The sequence below is a fragment of the Pinus tabuliformis genome, chromosome 3_2 (assembly GCF_031772625.1).
Source record: "Pinus tabuliformis cultivar Carrire ecotype Pingquan chromosome 3_2, CPIR1, whole genome shotgun sequence".
Taxonomy (NCBI): Eukaryota; Viridiplantae; Streptophyta; class Pinopsida; order Pinales; family Pinaceae; genus Pinus; species Pinus tabuliformis.
Genome location: NC_142302.1, coordinates 128,933,453 through 128,955,100, shown reverse-complemented (window position 1 = coordinate 128,955,100; position 21,648 = coordinate 128,933,453). Strand labels below are relative to the sequence as shown.

Sequence of the window (21,648 nt, the reverse complement as noted above, 5' to 3'; positions counted from 1 at the left end):
ATTAAACACCTCCAAGGTGTCCAAAATATGTGGGAAATTTGGTAAGAAGAGCTACACATAAATATTGAGTGCAAGCCAAGGCAAGGAGGAATATGTAATTTGAAAGCAATTTCACCCACAAGTTTTGTAATGGTGTAAGACCCATCTCAAAGTGGTCTAAGTTTTATGTGGGGGCATGTGATGCACTCTTTCCACAAAGGAAACCACACCTTACCAACAACTTGAAACTTATGTCGTACCCCATGCTAGACATGTTATTGTTTATACTTTTCACTAGCCTTTTACAAGAATCATGAACCTATTATTGCGGGTGTCAAATGTATTCAACAAATTTGGCTACTTGATCCACCTCATTTTGAGAATGGGGTGACTCTATCAATGAAACTGCAACTGTTAGAGCTGCATCAATGCAAGACAATGGCTGGAATGCCAAGCATGATTGAAAATGGATATGTATAATAAATCTATGGAAATCTCCATTATAGCTATGCTGAACATATTGAAAACTCTCATCCCCATGTATGTGGATGTTTGACCTAGTATTATACAGGAACCCTTTTAGGTGAAATGAATATGTCACTTTACTCTTCTACAATCTTGTTCACTTGCTTCTTTTGTGTATAGAGACCTTGTGTTGAAGTTGTGGTGGTCATGGTGACCTTATGTTCACCTTTTGATTGATCCATGGAGAGGAAAAACTTGGTAGTATGCGATATTTCCTTTTAGAAATATTTTTCTAAGTATTGAAATTGTAATTGTCGGGACTACCTTTAGTATCCTATAGGGATGACTTTCAGGAGTAACAATGATACTACAAGGTCATGATTCATAAATAAAATCACATTTACACATAGGGTTGTCCTAAAAGAACATCACAAACTTCGAGTGGGGAAATGTTGCACAATACCTCGTCTTTGAAGTGATTTATCTTGTAGGATAGGTAACATTGTTGGTTGATGCATAATTATTGTCCTTGGCTCAACCATTTGATGGTATACAATTGAGGGTGTGGCATTGTTGGCAACTACATTCTTTTAAAATACTTGGTTGATATCAAGTTATTTTGAACCTTGCTATTAATAATGAAATGCAACGGGATCCTGTTCACCTACATCTGTGAGTGGAAGAGGTGCTCCCCCTCTTGAGGCTCCTCTAGTATTCTAGTTGGATCATTGTGATCACAATGATAACACTAGGTTATGCATTGATGATTTATTCTCTTTATTGTTCTTTGAATTAAATGTCAAGTTATGGTTCGATTATTTCTTTGAGCTCAACCAACAATGACTAATTTGAGTGAAATTAATCAATACTATGCCAGGGGATTTTACAGAACTACAATAATTTCAAGTGTCCTTCTTTGAATTCCCATCACCCTTCTTTGTTGGTGGTTTAGATCATTTTTATTGAGATTTTCTCTCTTTTCTCTATCCTTTGTAATATGAGTTAGGGCTACCTTTGCCATGCTTTTGTTGTGGTGTATTTGTAGATCCAAAATCCCACTTATTCATTTGCTTGAGATTTTTCTCAATTTTGATGGCATAATGATAAGCAACTCCTAGTTTGTATATGTCCAAGAAATCCATCTTTGTTTGGATGCACTTGTGTAGGCCACTATGATACTCTAGTATTGTCTAGTCTCTCTCTTGATGCAAATTTGTCCATCTCATGGACTGGAAATCATAGCTTCCAACAATTTAGATTTCTTCTTTGAGGGTATCTGCAAAGGTTGTTTAGACGAGTTCTCTCTAAAATGACATAGATTCGTTCATGGTGTGTATCTCCAAGTAACCTTTCCATCAAAATTTAACATGAGGGAAGAATTTAAGGAGTGTGAAGCTAATCTTTTTGCCATAAAATATTTTTGGATAGAACAATAAATATTGAGTAGATTAAACTATTTCTCTATCTATCTAGCCTTCAAATAAGGAGATACCAAAATTAACTTGTACCTTGAAGGATATCACAAATCTCAAATAGATGCTTGTAAAACATGCATTAGTTTCCATTAATAGTTGTTGAAGGATTTGAGTGAAATTGTCCATCATTTCGTTCCTTTATCACATAATGGCTTCCTCGAGCAACATCTTGAAATGATTTCATGCTCCACCATCTTTCTTTACTTCCACCATGGGAGGTCACATGGGCTAGAGATTGGTCATTCCCAACTGAAACTAGCTTGAGACCCAACTCTCTATACCTTACCCTTGGCGAGGACATGTGTCAAGAAACCATAAGGATACAATTGCTCCAATACCACTGATCTAGATTACATAAGAAACGTAATGAAAGGTAGGAAAGGAAATGTGGCACAAATAAAAACATAAATACAATAGAGAGAATAATGATGTGGTAAGAACCTAATTCTTTATTAAATAGAAAAATAGTTTGTAGTGAGAGCATGGAGGAACACGATGTCTCTTTACAAATAAGAATGTCTGCATATATATTTCTCAATGGCGCCTCTTCACCTAAAAGTCATGTATTTTCACCATTTTATTATTGTTTTTGTTTTATTTTCAAATATTATGAGTGAATGTTTTTCGACACAAGGGATGGATCAAGCTGGAGAGATGGGAGGTTTGGCGGAGTCACGGGCTAGGGTTTGAGGCAGGGTTTGCCCCTGGTAGGCCTGCAATAGCGACAAAGGGTAGGGGAGACTACAGCAGAACATGACAAGGGAGGACTATCACGGGTCAAAGAGTAAGATTGACCTGGGGCAGGGGAGGACTGGCGGTGATCCGGATTTAAACAGGAACGTAATAAAACATAGAGATAACCATAAACATAGATATGCAACAGAAATAATACTTCACTTCATTAATGTAAAATACTGAAATATGCTTACAAGCAGTAATGGAAATAAACCAGCTAGGGCGATGGTAGCTTATCTTTAAGAAGAGATGTGGTGGCTACATGCCTCTGAACTGTCTTACAATGAGGCTCGAAGGCCTATTTATTGTTGAGAAACAATGGAAAACCCTTAACATTCCAAAACCTAACCCTAGAAGATGAAACACCAAATTGTGGGCCCCGTTTGGGTAAATTGGTACATCAACTTCCCGAGGTCGCAACTTTGGCATACGATCTTTGTTTGACGCATACAATAGCTCGTTAGAAAGATCTATCCGAGCACTACCACTTTGGGAGGAAACATGGGTCCATGTCCATGGATATTGCCCCAGATTTCCCAAAAAACGTCGTTTAGGGCCTCAAAACGGCTCCGGAAGTTCAGGACCCGAAAAACTGCTAAAAATAGTAAGTTGTGCTACAATTAAGGAAACTGAAAATGCTGAGAGAAACAATGGTGGGGGTCCAGGTGGACTTGGCAGGTGGCCACCAATATCCACCTGGATCATTCCTCCCCCCTTAGGAAGCAATGGTCCCCATTGCGTTGAGTTCCTCCATGAGATGAGGAAACTTTTGCTGAACTTGGTCCCTCGTGAGCCACTTGCCCTGGTGAAGGAGTTGGCCTGCTTTGACAACTCGATACAGTTGGATATTCTGTTGGCGAGTGTTCTTGATCTGTGTGTCCATGATCCGATCAGTTGCAGCCTGTCCATGCAATCTGGATTTAATTCTGTGGGTGTGAGCTGTTCTGCAATGTCGGATGTGTCTAGCAATGGTGGAAAGTATGGCCGAAGGCGGTCCACATTGAACATTGGGTGTAGGCCAAGGAATGGGGGAATGCTGAGCTCAAATAAATTGTCTCCCACAGCCTTAGTAATGGTGTAAGGACCATATCGGAGTGGTCTAAGTTTACGATAAGCTCCAGTAAGGCGTTCCTTTTGCAAATGCAACCAGACTTTGTCCCCCACCTGAAACTTGTGTGGCACCCGATGTTGATCATGTCGCTGCTTGTACTTGGCATTTGATTTCTCCAGAATGTCATGGACCTGCTGGCGAATATGTTGGATGTGCTCAATGAAGCTGGTTGCCTTATCTGTTTCAGACTGGACATGAGCCGAATCTGTGTGAGTAGCTGCAAGTGGCATGGCCACATCAATGGGGCATAGTGGCTGGAATCCCAAGCCCACCTGAAAAGGGTTGTGGCCAGTCGAGCTATGAAGAGCTCGGTTGTAGCTGTGCTGAACATAGGGGAGGCTCTCATCCCATGTGCGTGGATGCTTTGAGTTGTACATGCGCAGAATGTGTACAATCATCCGATTGACAACCTATGTCTGGCCATTAGTTTGAGGATGGAAGGTTGTGGACTTAGTGAGTTTGGTTTCCAGCATTGACCAGAGGCTGGACCAAAATGTAATGAGGAACCGACTGTCCCAATCTGAGATGATAGACTGTGGGATCCCAAAGTGCACCGACACTCGTTCAAAGAAGAGTTTAGCAGTGGCTTCTGCTGTGATATTCTTCTTGCAGGCCGCCATAATGGCCATCTTCGAGAACCTGTCGACGACCACAAAAACATAATCATTTCCATGCTTAGTGGAAGGAAGGTCTGACATGTAATCCATGGAGATGGATTCCCAAGGTCGACTAGGGGTAGGCAGCAGGGTATAGAGGCCTTGCTTCTTGATGGTTGGTTTGGCAATGGCACAGGCAGTACATGATCTGATGTACTTCCCGACATCCTGTCGAAGATTTGGCCAATAGAAATACTTTTGCAGTGCTGCCACCGTTTTCTCAACCCCGAAATGCCCAGCAGCCCGACTGTAGTGTGCTTCCCAAATCATCTTGGCACGCTCGCTTGAAGGAACGCAAAGGTGACCCAGGTGGCATAACAGGGCATCTTGGAGGTGAAAATCTGGAACATGCCGACCCCCCAAGAGTGTCTAGTATGTGTGGCCAAATTCTGGGTCGCTTTTGTAGAGAAGTGGCCAATCAGAAGTATCGTGCCCACAAGAGTTGAGCACAGTGGTTAACGCCATGATTGGTGGTCGACTGAGGCAATCTGCAACATTATTAGTGCTACCCTTCTTATACTTGATATTCAAATGGAAGTGTTGCAGATATGTAAACCACTTTTGATGGCGATTATTCTGTAATTTCCCTTGGGTCTGTATGAACTGCAAGGGTCAGTGGTCTGTGTGGATGACCGTTTCCTTCCCCAAAATGTAATGCTTCCATTATCGGCAGGCCTGCACAATGGAATACATCTCTTTATCATAAGTGGGATACTTTCGGACTGTGTCTGAAAGTGTTTCACTGTGATATGCCACTGGATGCCCATGTTGAGTAAGGACTGCCCCAATAGCATAGTCAGAGGCATCTGTCTCGACCTCAAATGGTTGTTGTAAATCTGGTAACACGAGCACTGGTGTCGTGCAGAGGCGATCTTTCAACTCTATGAATGCCTTCTGTTGAGATTCAGACCAAAAGAATTTCGCTTTCGCTCCTCCCTTGGTGACTTGACTCAAGGGCCAAGTGATATGAGAAAACCCCAACACGAACCTGCGGTAGAAGTTGGCCAAACCTAGAAAGCTGCAGAGCTCTGTCAGAGTGGTCGGAGATGGCCAATCCTGAATGACTTGGATCTTGGCCGGATCCACATGCACCCCTTGTTCATCAATAATGTATCCCAGATACTGAACTTGGGTCATGCCAAAAGTGCATTTCTCCAAATTGGCACATAGCTTGTGTTGCCACAGTGTTTGAAGAACCTGTCGGATGTGGTGGAGGTGCTCTTCCCAACTCTGGCTGAAGATCAGAATGTCATCCAAGTATACCACTACAAATGAGTTGGTGAATGGCCACAAGATGTCATCCATTAGCCTCATGAAGGTTGCAGGAGCATTCGTCAATCCAAAAGGCATAACCAACCATTCAAAGAGGCCCTCCTTGGCTTTGAAAGCAATCTTCCACACATCAGAGGGTTCGATTAGTACCTGGTGATATCCTGACTTCAGATCGATCTTGCTGAAATATTTTGCCCCCTTTAGTTGGTCCAAGAGGTCATCAATCCATGGGATCAGGTACCTATTACGAACAGTGATCTTGTTCAATGCCCAATAGTCAATACAAAGTCTCCAAGTCCCATCCTTCTTCTGTACCAACATGATCAGGCTCCCACAAGGCGATGAACTCGGACAGATGTGACCTTTCTGCAGCAGCTCCTGAATCTGCCTCTTGATTTCATCGTTCTCTAGAACGGAGCGCCGATAAATTGGTCCATTGGGTAGCGGCGCACCTGGGGTCAGATCGATGGAGTGCTTGACCTGACAGTGCAGAGGAACCCCTGCGGGGGAGGTGAAGTTGTCCTCGTACTCCTTCACGACCTTATCCATTTGTAGTTGTCGTGCGGAGGGGTCCTGTCTAGAGGCCGTGTCCACCATCTTCTTCTTTCTTTGAGGGCGTATCATCAGGAAAACAAATTTCCCAGTCTTGGAAATGAGCTTGCTGCATTGTTTTGCAGTAATCAAAGAGATGGCGGTAGGCAGTGCTACCTCCGGTATCCTGTATAACTTATTCCCCATTGTAACAATAGCAGCCCGGGGCCTTGATTCATACACAACATGTCGCTTCCACAAGTATGGTTGTCCTAATAATACATCACAAACTTCAAGGGGAGCAATGTCACACAATACCTCATCCGTGAAGGGCTTGATGTTGTACGGAAGGCGACACTGCTGGCTCACGCGAAGATCCCATCCTTGGTGAAGCCGCCCGATGGTGTATGGTTGTGGATGTGCTATGGTCAGTAAGCCCAACCGATTCACGACCTCTGCCGAAATGAGGTTCTTTTGGCTCCCGCTATCAACAATAAACTGTAGCGGGGAGCCCTTTACCCACATCTGGGAGTGGAAGAGACGCTCCTCCTCCTCTGGATCTTCGGGTTCATTTTTCTGGATCTTGGTGGTAGCAACAGTGGCGTTGGGATCCGCGTCAACGATCTACTTCCCTTTTTCATTCCCCTTGTCGGGTTCTGACTCAGAGTCGGAACATGCATCTGATTCTGGAACCTTTAGCTCAACCACCAGTGACTGCTTGGCCCGACACTCACTGGTGTTGTGAGTGGAGCTCTTATGGAACTCACACCATTTTCCTGTGTCCTTTTTCGTCTTCGCAGCGTTGTTCTTTGCCTGCAGCTTTGGCGGGTTGTCTTGGGCTGCCCCGCCTTGGCTTTGTCCTTTGTTCTGTGTTTTAGGGGCACCTTTCCCTTGCTTCAGATTTGCAGATCCAAAGTCTCGCTTCTTTTGTTTAAACTTCTGCTCGACCTTGACGGCATATCGGTACGCTGTGCCGAGCGAGGAGATGTTCAGGAATTGTATTTCTTCCTGGATGTACTTGTGCAGGCAGCCGCGGTATTTGAGTATCAAATTCTGCTCCGTATCCTTGATACCCAACTTTGTGCGAAGGGTATAGAAAAGATTGGTGAACTCCAGCACGTCTTGGTCCCTTCCCTGCCGCAGCGTGGTCCATTTTATGTATTCATCCTCATAGCTTCCGATAGGGTAGTATTGCTCCTTGATGGCATCCCAAAATAAATTCCAGTTGGGTGCGGCTGAAAATAGTGAGTCGGTATTTTCATCCTTCTACTTGCAGTAGGTTTCCCACCAGTCCTTGACGTGGGGGGCTGCTTTGAGAAGAGCGAAGACAATCTTTTCCCGACTTGAAAATTCATGAACAAAAAAATAACCCTCTAATAGATTTAACCATTTATCTATGCCATTTGTGTTTATCTGACCCTCAAATATGGGGATTTCAAAATTAACTTGTACCTTAAAGGGCATGGCATTTCCAGAGTAGCTGCTGGAAGCCGATGCGTCACTTCTAGGTAGCCGCTGAAGGATTTGGGCAAAACTGTCCATCATCGCATTCCGTTGTCGCTCGAGGGCTTCTTCGAGCAAGATTTTGATAGGATCTCCTGCCCCCTCATCTTTCTTCTCATCCGCCATAGGAGGCCGTCGGGATTTGCGAGGCTGGTCTCGCAAAGGTTCGACCAATTCAAGCCCTAACTCCTTATATCCCGACATCGTTGGGGACATGCAAAGAAAAACAGAGAAAAATCAGACCGCTCTGATACCACTGATCTGGATTTAAACAGGAACGCAATAAACATAGAGATAACCGTAAACATAGATATGCAGCGGAAATAATACTTCACTTCATTAATGTAAAAAACTGAAATATGCTTACAAACAGTAATGGAAATAAACCAGCTAGGGCGATGGTAGCTTATCTCTGAGAAGAGATGTGGTGGCTACATGCCTCTGAACTGTCTTACAGTGAGGCTTGAAGGCCTATTTATTGTTGAGAAACAATGGAAAACCCTTAACATTCCAAAACCTAACCCTAGAAGATGAAACGCCAAACTGTGGGCCTCGTTTGGGTAAATTGGTACATCAACTTCCCGAGGTCGTAACTTTGGCATACGATCTCTGTTTGATGCGTACAATAGCTCGTTAGAAAGATCTATCCGAGCACTACCACTTTGGGAGGACCCATGTTGTCCCAGATTTCCCAAAAAATGTCGTTTAGGGCCTCAAAACGGCTCCGGAAGTTCAGGACCCGAAAAAATGCTAAAAATAGTAAGTTGTGCTACAATTAAGGAAACTGAAAATGCTGAGAGAAACAATGGTGGGGGTCCAGATGGACTTGGCAGGTGGCCACCAAGATCCACCTGGATCAGGTGGAAGAATGATGAACCTAGACGGGGGGCGCAGCGATCCCCTCCTACAAGAATGTGACGACTGGAGAAGCAAGCAAAAATGGGACTACAGGAAGCCAAGGAAAAAGGGGCAAGGACTCACGGTCATGGGAGCGCGTTGGCAAGCAGGTCTGGGAGGAAAATGCCTGCCTAAAGCAGCAAAAAAACCGAGGTTTGTCATCCCCAACAACAAAATGGAGGAATATAGAGGGTTTATGAAAGACCATGTGTTGATCTACAAATTCATAGGGGCCTGGCCTATAGAAAAGGAGTTGGTCAAATGGATACATCAACGTTGGCAACCGAAAGGTCACATAGACTTGAAATTAGGAGTGAAAGGCTTCTTTTCAGTCCTATTCTCTAACCTAGAAGACAAAGAGAAGGTATTTGAAGATGACCCTTCTTCAATAATGCTGGGTTATTTATGCGCCACTAGGAAGAATGCTATAACCCGGATCAGGAAAAAATGCTGGCAGCACCAATCTGGGTCCGCCTGTTCGGCCTATCAATGGATTTCTAGGACCCAAAATCCTGGAAGGAATAGGTAATTCGATTGGGACCTTCGTCAAGGTAATTGACACAACACGAAAAGGAAGGTACACTTGTTATGCCCGGATCTGTGTTTATATTAACATTACATAACCTCTTTCTGATTGCATAGAAGTAGAATACCATAATGAAATCTAGCAACAACCCTTGGATTATGAGCACATACCCTTCAGGTGTCGGAGAGGCCATGAATATGGACATCTATTCAGATCTTACCCTCAAAACTTCTCGGAGCCCACTCAAGGAAGTAGGAAGGAAGAAGGATCTGGTAAGGAAACGGAAGGGGGATTCCAAGAGGTTCACAGAAGAAAAAGGACCCAAAAACTGATGAATAACCATAACAACCCACAGAAAGAAAAGGAACAAGCAGACCAAAACAAATTTGCAGTGCTACAGGAAGTGGAAATGGAAGAGAACAATGAGGAAAACAGTGATGAACCAATAGAGCCAAAACAGAAAGATAAAGGGAAAAAGCAAGAACAGATCAAAATAGAGGAAGAAAACAAAGGGGAAGTAAATAAAATACAGATGGAGCAAAGTCAGATGGAGATAGACCCACAGAAAGAAAATGTTAGTGAAGAGGAACAAGTGATGAAAATATTACTATAGGAATGGAAACACCTAAACGAGAGGTTCATCCCAGAAGACCAAAAGCAGTGATACAAAGAAATGTTTCAACAAAGCCTAGTTGTTTATAGCAACTCCACCTAGTTGTTTATAGCAACTCCCGAGCCCTAACAAATTGAGACTCTTTTTCTTCATAATAATAAAAAAAATAAAAAAAATAAAAAAAAATAAAAACAACCTCCAAAAGTTATCTCTGTTAATAAATATAAATTTTAATAAATACTATTTTATTTTTTTAAATAATTATATATTTTTAATAATCTCTATTTTAATTACCAATATCTTCAAATACAATTCATGTATTTCATAAATATATTTGGAATGGAATAGTCATACTATCAAATAAAAACATTAATTTTACACTTGCAAAAGGTACCATATTGTAATTAATGTTGTAATTACCACAGTTGGAAAGCTACACAGAGCTAGCTACATACATGATGCCAATGTTAGATATGGCTTTTTGTTTTTGTTTTGAATTTTTTTTTTTTGAAAACGTATATGGTAAGAGAACTTTAGTGTGATATACTACGGTCTGGTAGACCTTCATGTTGCCTTCTGCCCATGCCTTCGCAGAAGAGGGGCGAGTCAATAATAGCGAATTCTCTAGAAAGTTTTATGAATGGTGGTCTACACACCTGACACCCATTACTCATACGGCCAAAAAAACAGTACTGAAAAATCGGAAGCTCCATTCATACGTCAATAGCAATAATTACTCATAATAGCATTCATATTTATATACATATTCACTACGATCAATACATGATCGGATGAGAAAGATACGATTAAGTTAGCAAATACAACAGAAAGAAAAGACCAGTGATCGAGTGACGTACTATATGACATCAGCTTGATCTGAATCTCAAAACAACACCACCATATTCAACCCACAGAGAAAGATGAACAACATTATTTTAGATTCAAGAGAGGCAGTGGGCAGAGCTAGCTAGAATAGGTGGTGATGCTTTTTTCCTTGAGATTCTTCTGCTTCTTCCTTGGATTCCTTCTTCTCGTGATGCTCATGAAAGACGTAACCCCCTTCTCCCACGGCAGCTGCTGCAGCAATCTCCTCTTCAATCTTGTGCCTGTGAGCGTGCTCTGGATCCTTCTTTTCTGCGTGCTTCTCGTGCTGCACATCATTAGAAATACATGACAACAACAATTAATCAGAATTTGACCAAACAGTGTTCCATTTCAGTAAAAACTGATCACATAGTATTAGATCGCCATTGTCAAGACATATAAAGTGGATCTGAGAATGAATGAAGGAATAAAAGGGGATCAGAGAGAGTGTACGAGTGCAAAGGCTCCGGTGGCCACAGCTCCCAGTCCACCCACTTCCTCCAGATGCTTGTGATGCTTCTCTTCCTTCCTCGCCTTCTCGTACTCCTCAAACTTATCATCACTCTTCACCTCCCCAGCAGCGTACACATCTGCGCTTTGGATCACCTCATCGCCATAAGCTGTGGTGGTCTCAGAGTAAACAACCTCCGAGGGGACGTTCTCACTTTCATCTTCCTTCTTGTGGTGGAACAGATGGTGGTGGTGCTTTTCCTCAGACATCTTCCACAGAGCAAAAAAACTTCGGGCCAAGGAATTGCAGAGTAATACTCAAAGCAGAAAGGGTTCGCAGAGCAGCTGAGATGTTAAAAAACACATCGAGAAGTGACGGTTATATAACCCTAAAGCCACTATGGTTGTCACGGAATATTAAAAGCGCTTGCAAACCGTACGCACGTGGCAAGTCCAAAACGATGACACTTGGTGGTGCCTCCGTCCACATGATTGACTTTCTATAAACAAAACTGGAAAGACCTTCGTTGCTGACATGAAGCAGACGCTTCTTTGCTAAAGGAAGAAAAAGGTGAATTTTTAGCCGTTTTTAACCAGTCCAAAACAATGGAACTTTTCTTTTTTTTCCAGAAGGAAAAGCACGATAGTTTTATATTAAGTCAATATAAAGATCTACATTGTAACATTGGCAGTTCATATCAGGAAGAACTGAAGAGGAGACATACGGCAGATAAAATCTGAGAGTGTTTACAGATATAAGTTCCATAAAAGATGAGCATATTTAGACATAAAACAGAGATAAGGCAGATGATGCCTATGAACCTGTTATAGCATCAAAACAGGAGCAAATACTTTGCATGATGTCTGAGAAAGGGACCTTTGAATCTCTGAAGATTTTTTGATTCCGCCACTTCCAGGCAAGCCATAAGGTGATAATGAGGATGGGGCGTCTTTTCACATGATATAAATTTGGTGGATAATTTTAGAAATTGAGGTTATAACTATCAAATTTCAGAATTTGAAGTGTGATAAGATTTTTATGGTATTAAATCTATTTACATCATTAAAAATATGATTCAAATATTTTTATAGTTAGATTCAAACTCTTTTATAGTTGGATTTATTAAAATTTTCAGCAAATTCCAGCTAGAATTTATTGTAAAATTGTGTCCTTGGTAAACGATGCGGAATTTTTATAACGTTGCTTGTTATTTGATCTTGTATTTAGTAGCAATAATGTAATTGTTAAAACAGCAGGTAGAGAATTTATGGAGCAATGACATTTGCATAATCTGAATCACCGTAAATCCATTTTAAATATGGATCTAACATGAGCCCAGAGGGATCAAACTTCTTTAGGTGCAATTTTTTTAGAGTGCAAAATACAATGTGTTATTTTTCATTGTTTAAATTGTATTTTTGAATGTTAAATAGAGTATATATAGGACCAAATAAACTATATATATATATATATATATATATATATGAAGTTGAGTTAAACATAGATATTCAAATAATTTAGTTAAATTTTTTGTTGAAATATTTTTGAAAAGTATAAGTTTTAAACATATATATTTTTTAATTTCTTTACAACATATTCATTTTTTTAATTATAGTAGACATTATATTTCTATTTAGAACATAATTTTTAATTTTAATTTTAATTTTAAAGGGGATAGACGGATAGACAATTACACATCTTTCCATATTGGGTTGTAGAATGAGCCTCTCAATTCAATGAACTTTTCAATTAATAATTTAAAATACAGTTTAATGAAATATTTTTTCCAGTTGAAATTTGACTAGTTTAAAATTTGTTAATTTAAAATTATAATTGTTTTAATTTTTAATAAATTTATTGAAAATATATTAAAAAAAAAAATCAAATCATTAGATCATTACATTGATAAAATATTTAATAATAAAATCTTATATGAGAAGTTTTGATACATCTCAAAATAATTTATCAATAAAAATTGTCGAAACATAATCTTGTTAAACTAAAAATGAAAATTTCACTCAGATCCAAAGATAAACTGCCTGATAATGTAAGCCAGGAAGAGAAGTTGATAAAGTCTGTGGGTCCATCTCTGACAACTTGGGCATGGTATGTTTTGTCATTGTAAAGCTCATGACATCCATATCCACGAATATCCACCAGATATCCTGAACAACGTGCATAATTATTTTGCAAAAAGTAAACATCAGAATCAAATTGATTATACAGTTTTGAAAAAGTAAAAGGAGAGATGCTCACTTTGGAGCCTTTTTGGCCTTTTTACACGTGGGTGGGGTCTCAACTTTTGGAATTTTATGTCATAAGAAATAATTAGTTATACTCCAATTGAGATCGATGATAATTGGAGTAGAACTAATTATTTCTTATGACATAAAATTCCAAAAGTTGAGACCCCACCCACGTGTAAAAAGGCCAAAAAGGCTCCAAAGTGAGCATCTCTCCTTTTACTTTTTCAAAACTGTATAATCAATTTGATTCTGATGTTTACTTTTTGCAAAATAATAATAAAAAATGGTGTAGTTATATATTATATTTTTAATACATAATTTATTATTTATTATACTTTATGATAAATTATGATTGGGGTATTAGAAATGGTTGAAAATAAGTAGTTTGTTAATGGGCATTAAATGAGTATGGCTGTATGGATTTTCGCAAGCCAATAATTTAATGATGGGCATATACAACCCCACTTATTTAATGCTCATTGGAAAATTGTATATTTGTTTCCTTCAAAACTCTTCACAAAACAAGCCTTAATTTATTCACTGTCACACTCACCGATATAGATTCCTAAGCTTTCTTCCAACACATGTGAAACTTTGCAATTTATCACCATAAAATCCCAATATTCCGGCCATTTCTTCTGTTAAATGAGACAAATAATTGGGCAAACATCTGTTTTACGTTAATCTCAATGCAAAATCTGATCCTGTGCCTGGTTTCGTTGCTTATGACTTGCTAGTAGCACATAAGCATTTCGTTACAAGTGAAGCTAGAAGAATTATGGGTTTCTATGGTCAAAATATGACTACATTTGGCTAGAGGATCTTTAAATATATATATATATATATATATAGATAGACAAGACATTTCTATCCCTGTTTTCCTTGAAGTGCAACTATTTGAAGTAGGTCTTGGATATGTTGCAGTTGTGGTCTCATTGCGTACATCTGAACTTGTTGAATCTGGGGAGGTGTCTTTTTCTAAGGTGGAGTTCAAATTGAGTTACTGGAAGACCAATCCCCTGTTAACCATATTGCACAAATTGATAATATGGTTGATCATGTCCTTGTCAACAAAATTCAAAGTCTTCATCTCAAAGGAGTTTACATAGGAATTGGAAACCTGGTAGTTATATATTAAGATCATTGTAGAAACAACGTTAAAGACTTTGTTAGGCTCCTATACTACTAGTGTAACCCCTTATTGTTATTAGTACAACCCCCTTATTATATTGTTGTACCCATGTAGTCTCCATATTGTTATTATTGTGCCCCAGAAGCCCACTATTGTTATTATCGTGCTCTTACATTATTATTGTTATGTCGGCTCTGATTATATTATGACCCCTTAGACTCCTATATATAGAAAGGAGGTCTTGTCATTTGTATCATCCAAGAATTGTTCATTTGAGTAATGTAAAGGAGGTTTCCCCTTCGAAGAGGCTTATTTCTAAGATGTTCATCTATCTTTTCTATCTTTTGTGAGCTAGTTTCATAACATTTGGTATCAGAGCTTTGGATTCTAGGGTTTCACTGCTCCAAACAGGTCATCATGGCATTTTTGTTATATCTTTTTTTCTGCAACGTTTCAGAAGGTACAAAAAAAAACCCATTTGAGCCGAAATCGCATTGAAGCTCGAGTCTGAATTTTAGAGCTTGTTTCTCTATATTTTCAGAGATATGATTTGAGGAAGTTAGGGTTTTTGCAAACTCTCGAATTACATTCCAAATAGATGACCTGGGGAAAATCATCATAACGATGACCTAGTGAGCATCAGATTTAAATTTCGTAAGAAGTTTCAGAAAAAAGACGGATTTTAGTTTCCTGTGTATATTTTTCAGATTCGAAGGTCAAAACAGTGACACATGGCACTTCCTACAAGTTTGCTCTTCTAAAAAGGTCTATAATCAGGTCACCATGGGAGATTTGACATAACTCTTCCTTGGAGAATCCAATTGCGATTAGACTTGCGGATTTAGAAAGACGACTCAAAGGGCTATTACAGACCGAAATTGCAGAACCTAAAGACCTGAAATTACAGAGTTACAGTCGTTTCAAGATCGAGCTCCTAAAATCAAGAAAAAGCGAGATGAGGAAGTTTGATGGCAAGGATCCGGTAAATTGGATACTACAGATGGAGAAATATTTTGATCTACATGGTGTACCACTGTTGCAAAGGTAGGTATTGCATCTTCATATTTAGAACTAGATCAATTTTTATGGTATAAAGGGCTTTGTTCTCGTAAACCACATGTTACGTGGTCAATTTTCACGAAGGAAATGATAGCACATTATGAGGATACAAAGAGAAACACCTTCTTTAGCCAATTAATAAATCTCAAACAAAAGGGTTCAATGGAAAAGCATTGAGGACAACACTTTTTGAAGGAGAGGGGCATGTTAGGTCCCTATACTACTAATGTAACCCCTTATTGTTATTAGTACAATCCCCTTATTATATTGTTGTACCCATGTAGTCCCCATATTGTTATTATTGTGCCCCATAGAAGCTCACTATTTTTATTATTGTGCCCTTACATTATTATTGTTATGTCAGCTTTGATTATATTATGACCCCTTAAACTCCTATATATAGAAAGGAGGTCTTGTCATTTGTATCATCCAAGAATTGTTCATTTGAGTAATGTAAAGGAGGTTGCCCCCTCGAAGAGGCTTATTTCTAAGACGTTCATCTATCTTTTCTATCTTTTGTGAGCTAGTTTCATAACATTTGGTATCAGAGCTTTGGATTCTAGGGTTTTGTTGCTCCAAACAAGTCACCGTGGCATTTTCGCTATACCTTTTTTTCTGTGAGTTTTAGAAGCCAAAAAAAAACCCATTCGAGACGAACTCACGCTGAACCTCGGGTTCAAATTTCAGAGCTTGTCTCGCTATACTTTCGGAGATATGATCTGAGGAATTTAGGGTTTTTGCAAGCTCTAGAATTTCAATGAAAATAGATCATCATGGGGTTTTCACTATAACTCTTTCACTACAAAGTTTCAGAAGCTAAAACAAAAACCCATTTGAGACGAAATCGATCTGAACCTCAGCTCCAAATTTCAGATCTTGTCTCGCTATAGTTTCGGAGATATAGTCTGAGGAATTTAGGGTTTTTTAAGACCCCCAAATTACATTCCAAACAGGTCACCTTGGGAAAATTGTCATAATTGTCTCTCTGAGCATCAAACTGAAATTTCGTAAGAGAACAGACTGTAGTTTCCTGTATATCGTTTTTAGATCCAAAGGTAAAAACAATGACACATGGCACTTCATACAAGTTCACTCTTTTTGAAAAGGTATATAATCAGGTCATCTTGAGAGATTGTGCATAAATCTTTCTTGGAGAATCCAATTTTGATCAGACTGGTGGCATTGGAAAGAGGACACAGAGGGCTACTGCAAGTCGTGATTTCAAAACTGGAAGAGCCGAAATTACAGAGTTACAGTTGTTTCAAGATCAAGCTCCTAAAATCAAGAAAAGGCGATATGAGGAAGTTTGATATGAGGATGTAGTAAATTGGATACTACAATGGAGCAATATTTTGATCTACATGAGGTGTAACTGTTACAAAAGGTACGTATTGCATCTTCGTATTTAGAACCGGATCAATTTTTATGGTATAAATGGCTTTGTTCTCGTAAACCACTTGTTACGTGGTCAATTTTCACGAAGGAAATGATAGCACATTTCGAGGATAAAAAGAAAAACACCTTCTTTAGCCAAGTGATAAATCTCAAACAAAAGTGTTCAATGGCAGAGCACATTGAGGACTTTCAAAAATTGAATATAAGGGTAAGTGATATTCCAGAGAAGCAAATGATTGATGTCTTCATAGGTACTTTAAAGGATAACATTCAACATGAGGTTCGTCTTTGGGAACCTGATCCATTGGAGAAGGCATTCAGGTGGGTAAGAAAAATTGAAAGAGAAATTATGGAAACAAGAAATCCCACCACTCACGACTATAATTATGGAAGTGTTTCTTCTCTTATCCTTCCACAACCTAAAAGGCTTACACCACAACAATTGGAAGAAAAAAGAGAAAAAGGGCTTTGTTACAATTTTGATAACAAATGCACTAAAGGTCATAAGTGTGCTGAGAAGAAATTATTTTACATAGAGTATGACGAGGAGGAAGAAAATGATCAAGAAACATCAAAATAAGAGGATATATGCCAGGACCCAACCCCAGAGAAAGAAGAAATGAATCCGACCATATCTTGTAAAGCATTGGCAAGAATTACCACTCCTCAAACTCTCAAGATAGAAGGACATATCAAGAAGAAAAAGGTTCAAGAAGTGAAAGAACACATTGAGAAAGAAGAAATGAATCCAACCATATCTTGTAATGCATTGGCCGGAATTACCACTCCTCAAACAATCAAGATAGAAGGACATATCAAGAAGAAAAATGTTCAAGAAGTGAAAGATCACATCGAGCATCAAGAAATGAATCCAACCATATCTTTTAAAGCATTGGAAGAAATTACCACTCCTCAAACTCTCAAGATAGAAGGAAATATCAAGAAGAAAAAGGTTCAAGCAGTGAAAGATCACATCGAGCATCAACAATAAGTTCTCCAACTTTAAAAGGATAGCACCACTTTGGTGCATAATCGAATGAAACAACATGTAGATCAAAAAAGTTTTGATGTAGGTGATTGGGTATTTTTACGGCTACATCTAAAGCAAGCTATTTATGAGAAGGAAACGTTGGCAATACTACATGCACTTAAGAAATGGCGACCTTACCCAATGGGAAGACACTTCAAGGTAAAAATAGATCATGACAATCTTAAATACTTTTTAGAACAAATATTATCTTTATAAGAACAAAAAAAATGGGTCACAAATATGTTGGGTTATGACTTTGACATCATCTACAGAAAAGGGAAGAAAATTTTTGTTGCAGATGCACTCTCAAGAAAGGATGAGGATGTGGAGGCATTGTTTTGTGCTATTTCTATTATCCAACTAGATTGGATAAACGAAGCAAGGGATGAATGGAAGAAGGACGAAGAAGTGTTGCCACTCATTCAAAAGTTGCAGAATATCCTAATTCAAACAATATTTCCAGAACTTGAAGAGGAAGGGAAAATCATATTAGAACCTGGAGCAGTCACAGAAAAAAGAACCCAACAACTACGAAATCGATCAATTTCAGTGTATATCATCAAGTGGAAGAACTTACCCGCTGAAGATTCCACATGGGAGGACAAGAATTTTATACAGAAGCATCAAGAACTACTCAAGCGTTGAGGACAAGACTTTTGAAGGAGAGGGGAATGTTAGGCCCCTATACTACTAGTGTAACACCTTATTGTTATTAGCACAACCCCATTATTATATTGTTGTATCCATGTAGTCCCCATATTGTTATTATTGTGCCCCATAGAATCCCACTATTGTTATTATTGTGCCCTTACATTATTATTGTTATGTCGACTCTGATTATATTATGACCCCTTAGACTCCTATATATAGAAAGGTGGTCTTGTCATTTGTATCATCCAAGAATTTTTCATTTGAGTAATGTAAAGGAGGTTGCCCCTGTTAGTGTCGGTATCTTCATACCTCCATCAGTGATCAAATTGCTCTTTTGCACGCATATTAGGTGTCTCATCCGATCAGCCGCATTCCATTCGGTCATGGATCAACTGATGGTAGGGTTCAATCCAGGTTTTTTTTTCCCTCATGACATATATCTTGCTAACCTATGTTTATACTTTTCAGGTCATTTACTGTCATCCTGTTTCATTTTATTTACAAAAGTCAGTTTTAGGGTTTTAGTCTCACTAGGTCTAGGGTTTGCTTTCATGGTCATCCAAAACAAAATAAAAGGTCAACAGGCACATGAGGAGGATTAATAAGTTCATAGAATCATAAATTTATTGTTGATATACTCATACTCAACAGAGTTTTTCCATTTTTATGTACAAATTTCATGTAATTTCAATGTTTCTATATGTAATAAGTTCAGCAGCAGCTCTTGGTCACCTTGTCAACTCTAGCCACTGCAAAAACAAAAGCACCAATGCATCAGTCCATCAATTGATCAAGAAAAGTCAAACTTCATAATGAAAAACAGAGTTTTTAAGAAAAGTGACTAAGACTTTATAAAGTGGGTTTGCAATGAGCAAAAATTAAAAGTGCATCCATTTATAAAGTGAACTCATGCTAGTCATCCATTTCATTGTGCAAAAACATCTTTGAGGAGCCAAAATCACGATTTAGAGGGTAATCGAGCAAAAGTGGAGGAAAACCCTGTTTTTACAGCAAACTTGCCTGGCGCTGCGCATCAGCCAGTGTTAAAATAAAAAGGCGCTGCGCATCAAGAGGGCACTGCTCATTGGGCCCAGTGTGCTGCGCATTAGCCAGGAAGGTTCCAAAATCATTCCAAATCACCCAAAACTCTCTCAAATGCTGTATTTCTCTCCTACAAGTAAGTTATCATTGATCTTGAGCTAAATTTGGTCTTCTTCATGTTTGCTTCATGAGTTTTGCATCTTGAAAATCAAACCCTAGCTTGTCTTCATATATTTTCCTCTCATTGCAAAACTTTCACTCCATAACAAAACCAACACTTTTTTCCCCTTTTCCACACTTCATTGCCCTAAATCAACCCACCAATTCCATTTTCCCTTTCCCATTCCCCTAAGAAAACTAACTCCCTTCATCAAACCCTAAATCCCTCACAAGTCAAAACCCTAATTCCTAAACCTGTCCCTTCATTCCCCAACTCCATTCCACATTTGTAAAATCTCTTCATACTCATCTCCTCGTCCCCACCTATTATCATTTTCCACCATATCATCATCACATCACATCCCTAAAGTCAAAAATCATGGCAAGAAGAAGCGAATCCAGTTTTGAAGAAGAAACACTTAGTGATAGCTCAAGGGAAAGAAATGTACAACCCAGGAGACTTCACAAGGGTGGAAAAATTATTAGGGAGGAACCTATTAGCATGACTAAACTCCTTGCTTGCCCTCTTGCCACCACATGTTTCAGATATCAGTCTTGTTTTGAGTTTTGTGAGATGGTTGAGAGGGTTAAATACCATCATGAGTTAGCAAGGCAATTTGTCATAAACACGGAGAATAATGTGGTGCATCTTGCAGGGATCAATTTCACTCTTTAACCAGCTATTATTGTAGAAGCTACAAGAATGCCATATGTAGGGGAAAAGTGGAACAAAAGGCAGAATATCAGTAAACAACATTATGAACCTTATATCAAGGCCAAATACCATGGTAAACTTAGCTGGGTGTTTCCTTTCAAATTCTTGGAGGACCAGTACATTCCACTCATGAAGCTTATCATCAAATACTTCACATGTGAGGGTAGGTTCTCCAGAACTTATGCCTACCACATCAGATTGCTTATGCACTTCACTAAGGTTAGGATGATGAGCATTCCATATTTCATATGTAAAAACATAGAGAGGATGACTTTGATTGCAAAAAGAAAACCTTTTCCACAGCAGATCAATAGTATTTATCATTTTTCTGTCATTAAAATTGTGGTTTTGCATCAGCTCACTCAGTTGGGAGTGTCATGGGAAACTTTCTTTGCCCATGAATGCTTCAAGGGACCTCAAATATTTTCAGATCCTCAAGAGGAAGGTGAACCTTCCGGGCAACAAAGAGACCCTGAAAGTAAAACAGAAGAGGCTCATGTTCTTGTGTTTGTTACTTATGAAAGAGCCACTAGGATGCTTTTTGCAGCTGCCAAACGAGTACTATCTCCACTAGTGGTGGAAGGGGTCTCGTTTTCTTCACCGGATCACAAGCAAATGCTATCTTCACCGGGGGTGAAAGGGGATTTGCCTTCATCTTCAGATGAACAGGTACAGGGCAGAGACAAAGGAAAGAAACAGGTGCATGAAGAGGGCCCTACTGAAGGGCAAGACAGGGATTTTGTTTTGGTTGAGGAGGAAGACACTAATTTGGGCTCTCAAAGCTTAAGACTCAAGGATATGATCATCAAAGAGAAGGAGGCTGAAATTCAAGCCTTATCACTTGACCTTGAGAGGGCCAAATGGATCATTAACTTTCTTGAGCAGGAGAACAAACAACTGGAGGACAAACAAGCTATTATGGAGTTGCAAACAATTAGAGAAAACAGGCAAGTGGCAAAAAGAAGAAAAATCAAGATGACATCCCTTGAGCAAGAAATTGAGGCTGACCGAGAATCATGGTTGGAAAGAGTGAACATCCAACTTGAGAAGATGCTTGGTAAAGCTAACAAAGAAAAGAAAATGTTGCGCCATATGGCTTATCATTACTTAGCTCGGAATAAAGTTTGCAAGACAAGGATAAA

At 39.2% G+C, this 21,648-nt stretch overlaps 1 protein-coding gene across 1 annotated transcript; it reads right to left on the bottom strand.

The window, feature by feature from the left end:
* Nucleotides 1-10,456: 10,456 nt before the first annotated feature.
* On the bottom strand, nucleotides 10,457-11,441 carry LOC149180144 (uncharacterized). The gene is made up of 2 exons (XM_089415925.1): nucleotides 11,081-11,441; nucleotides 10,457-10,913 (listed from the first exon to the last, which is right to left on the bottom strand). Exons 1-2 carry the CDS (start codon nucleotides 11,345-11,347, stop codon nucleotides 10,731-10,733), a joined length of 450 nt encoding a protein of 149 aa, XP_089272051.1. The 5' UTR covers nucleotides 11,348-11,441; the 3' UTR covers nucleotides 10,457-10,730.
* Between the last annotated feature and the right edge of the window lie 10,207 nt (nucleotides 11,442-21,648).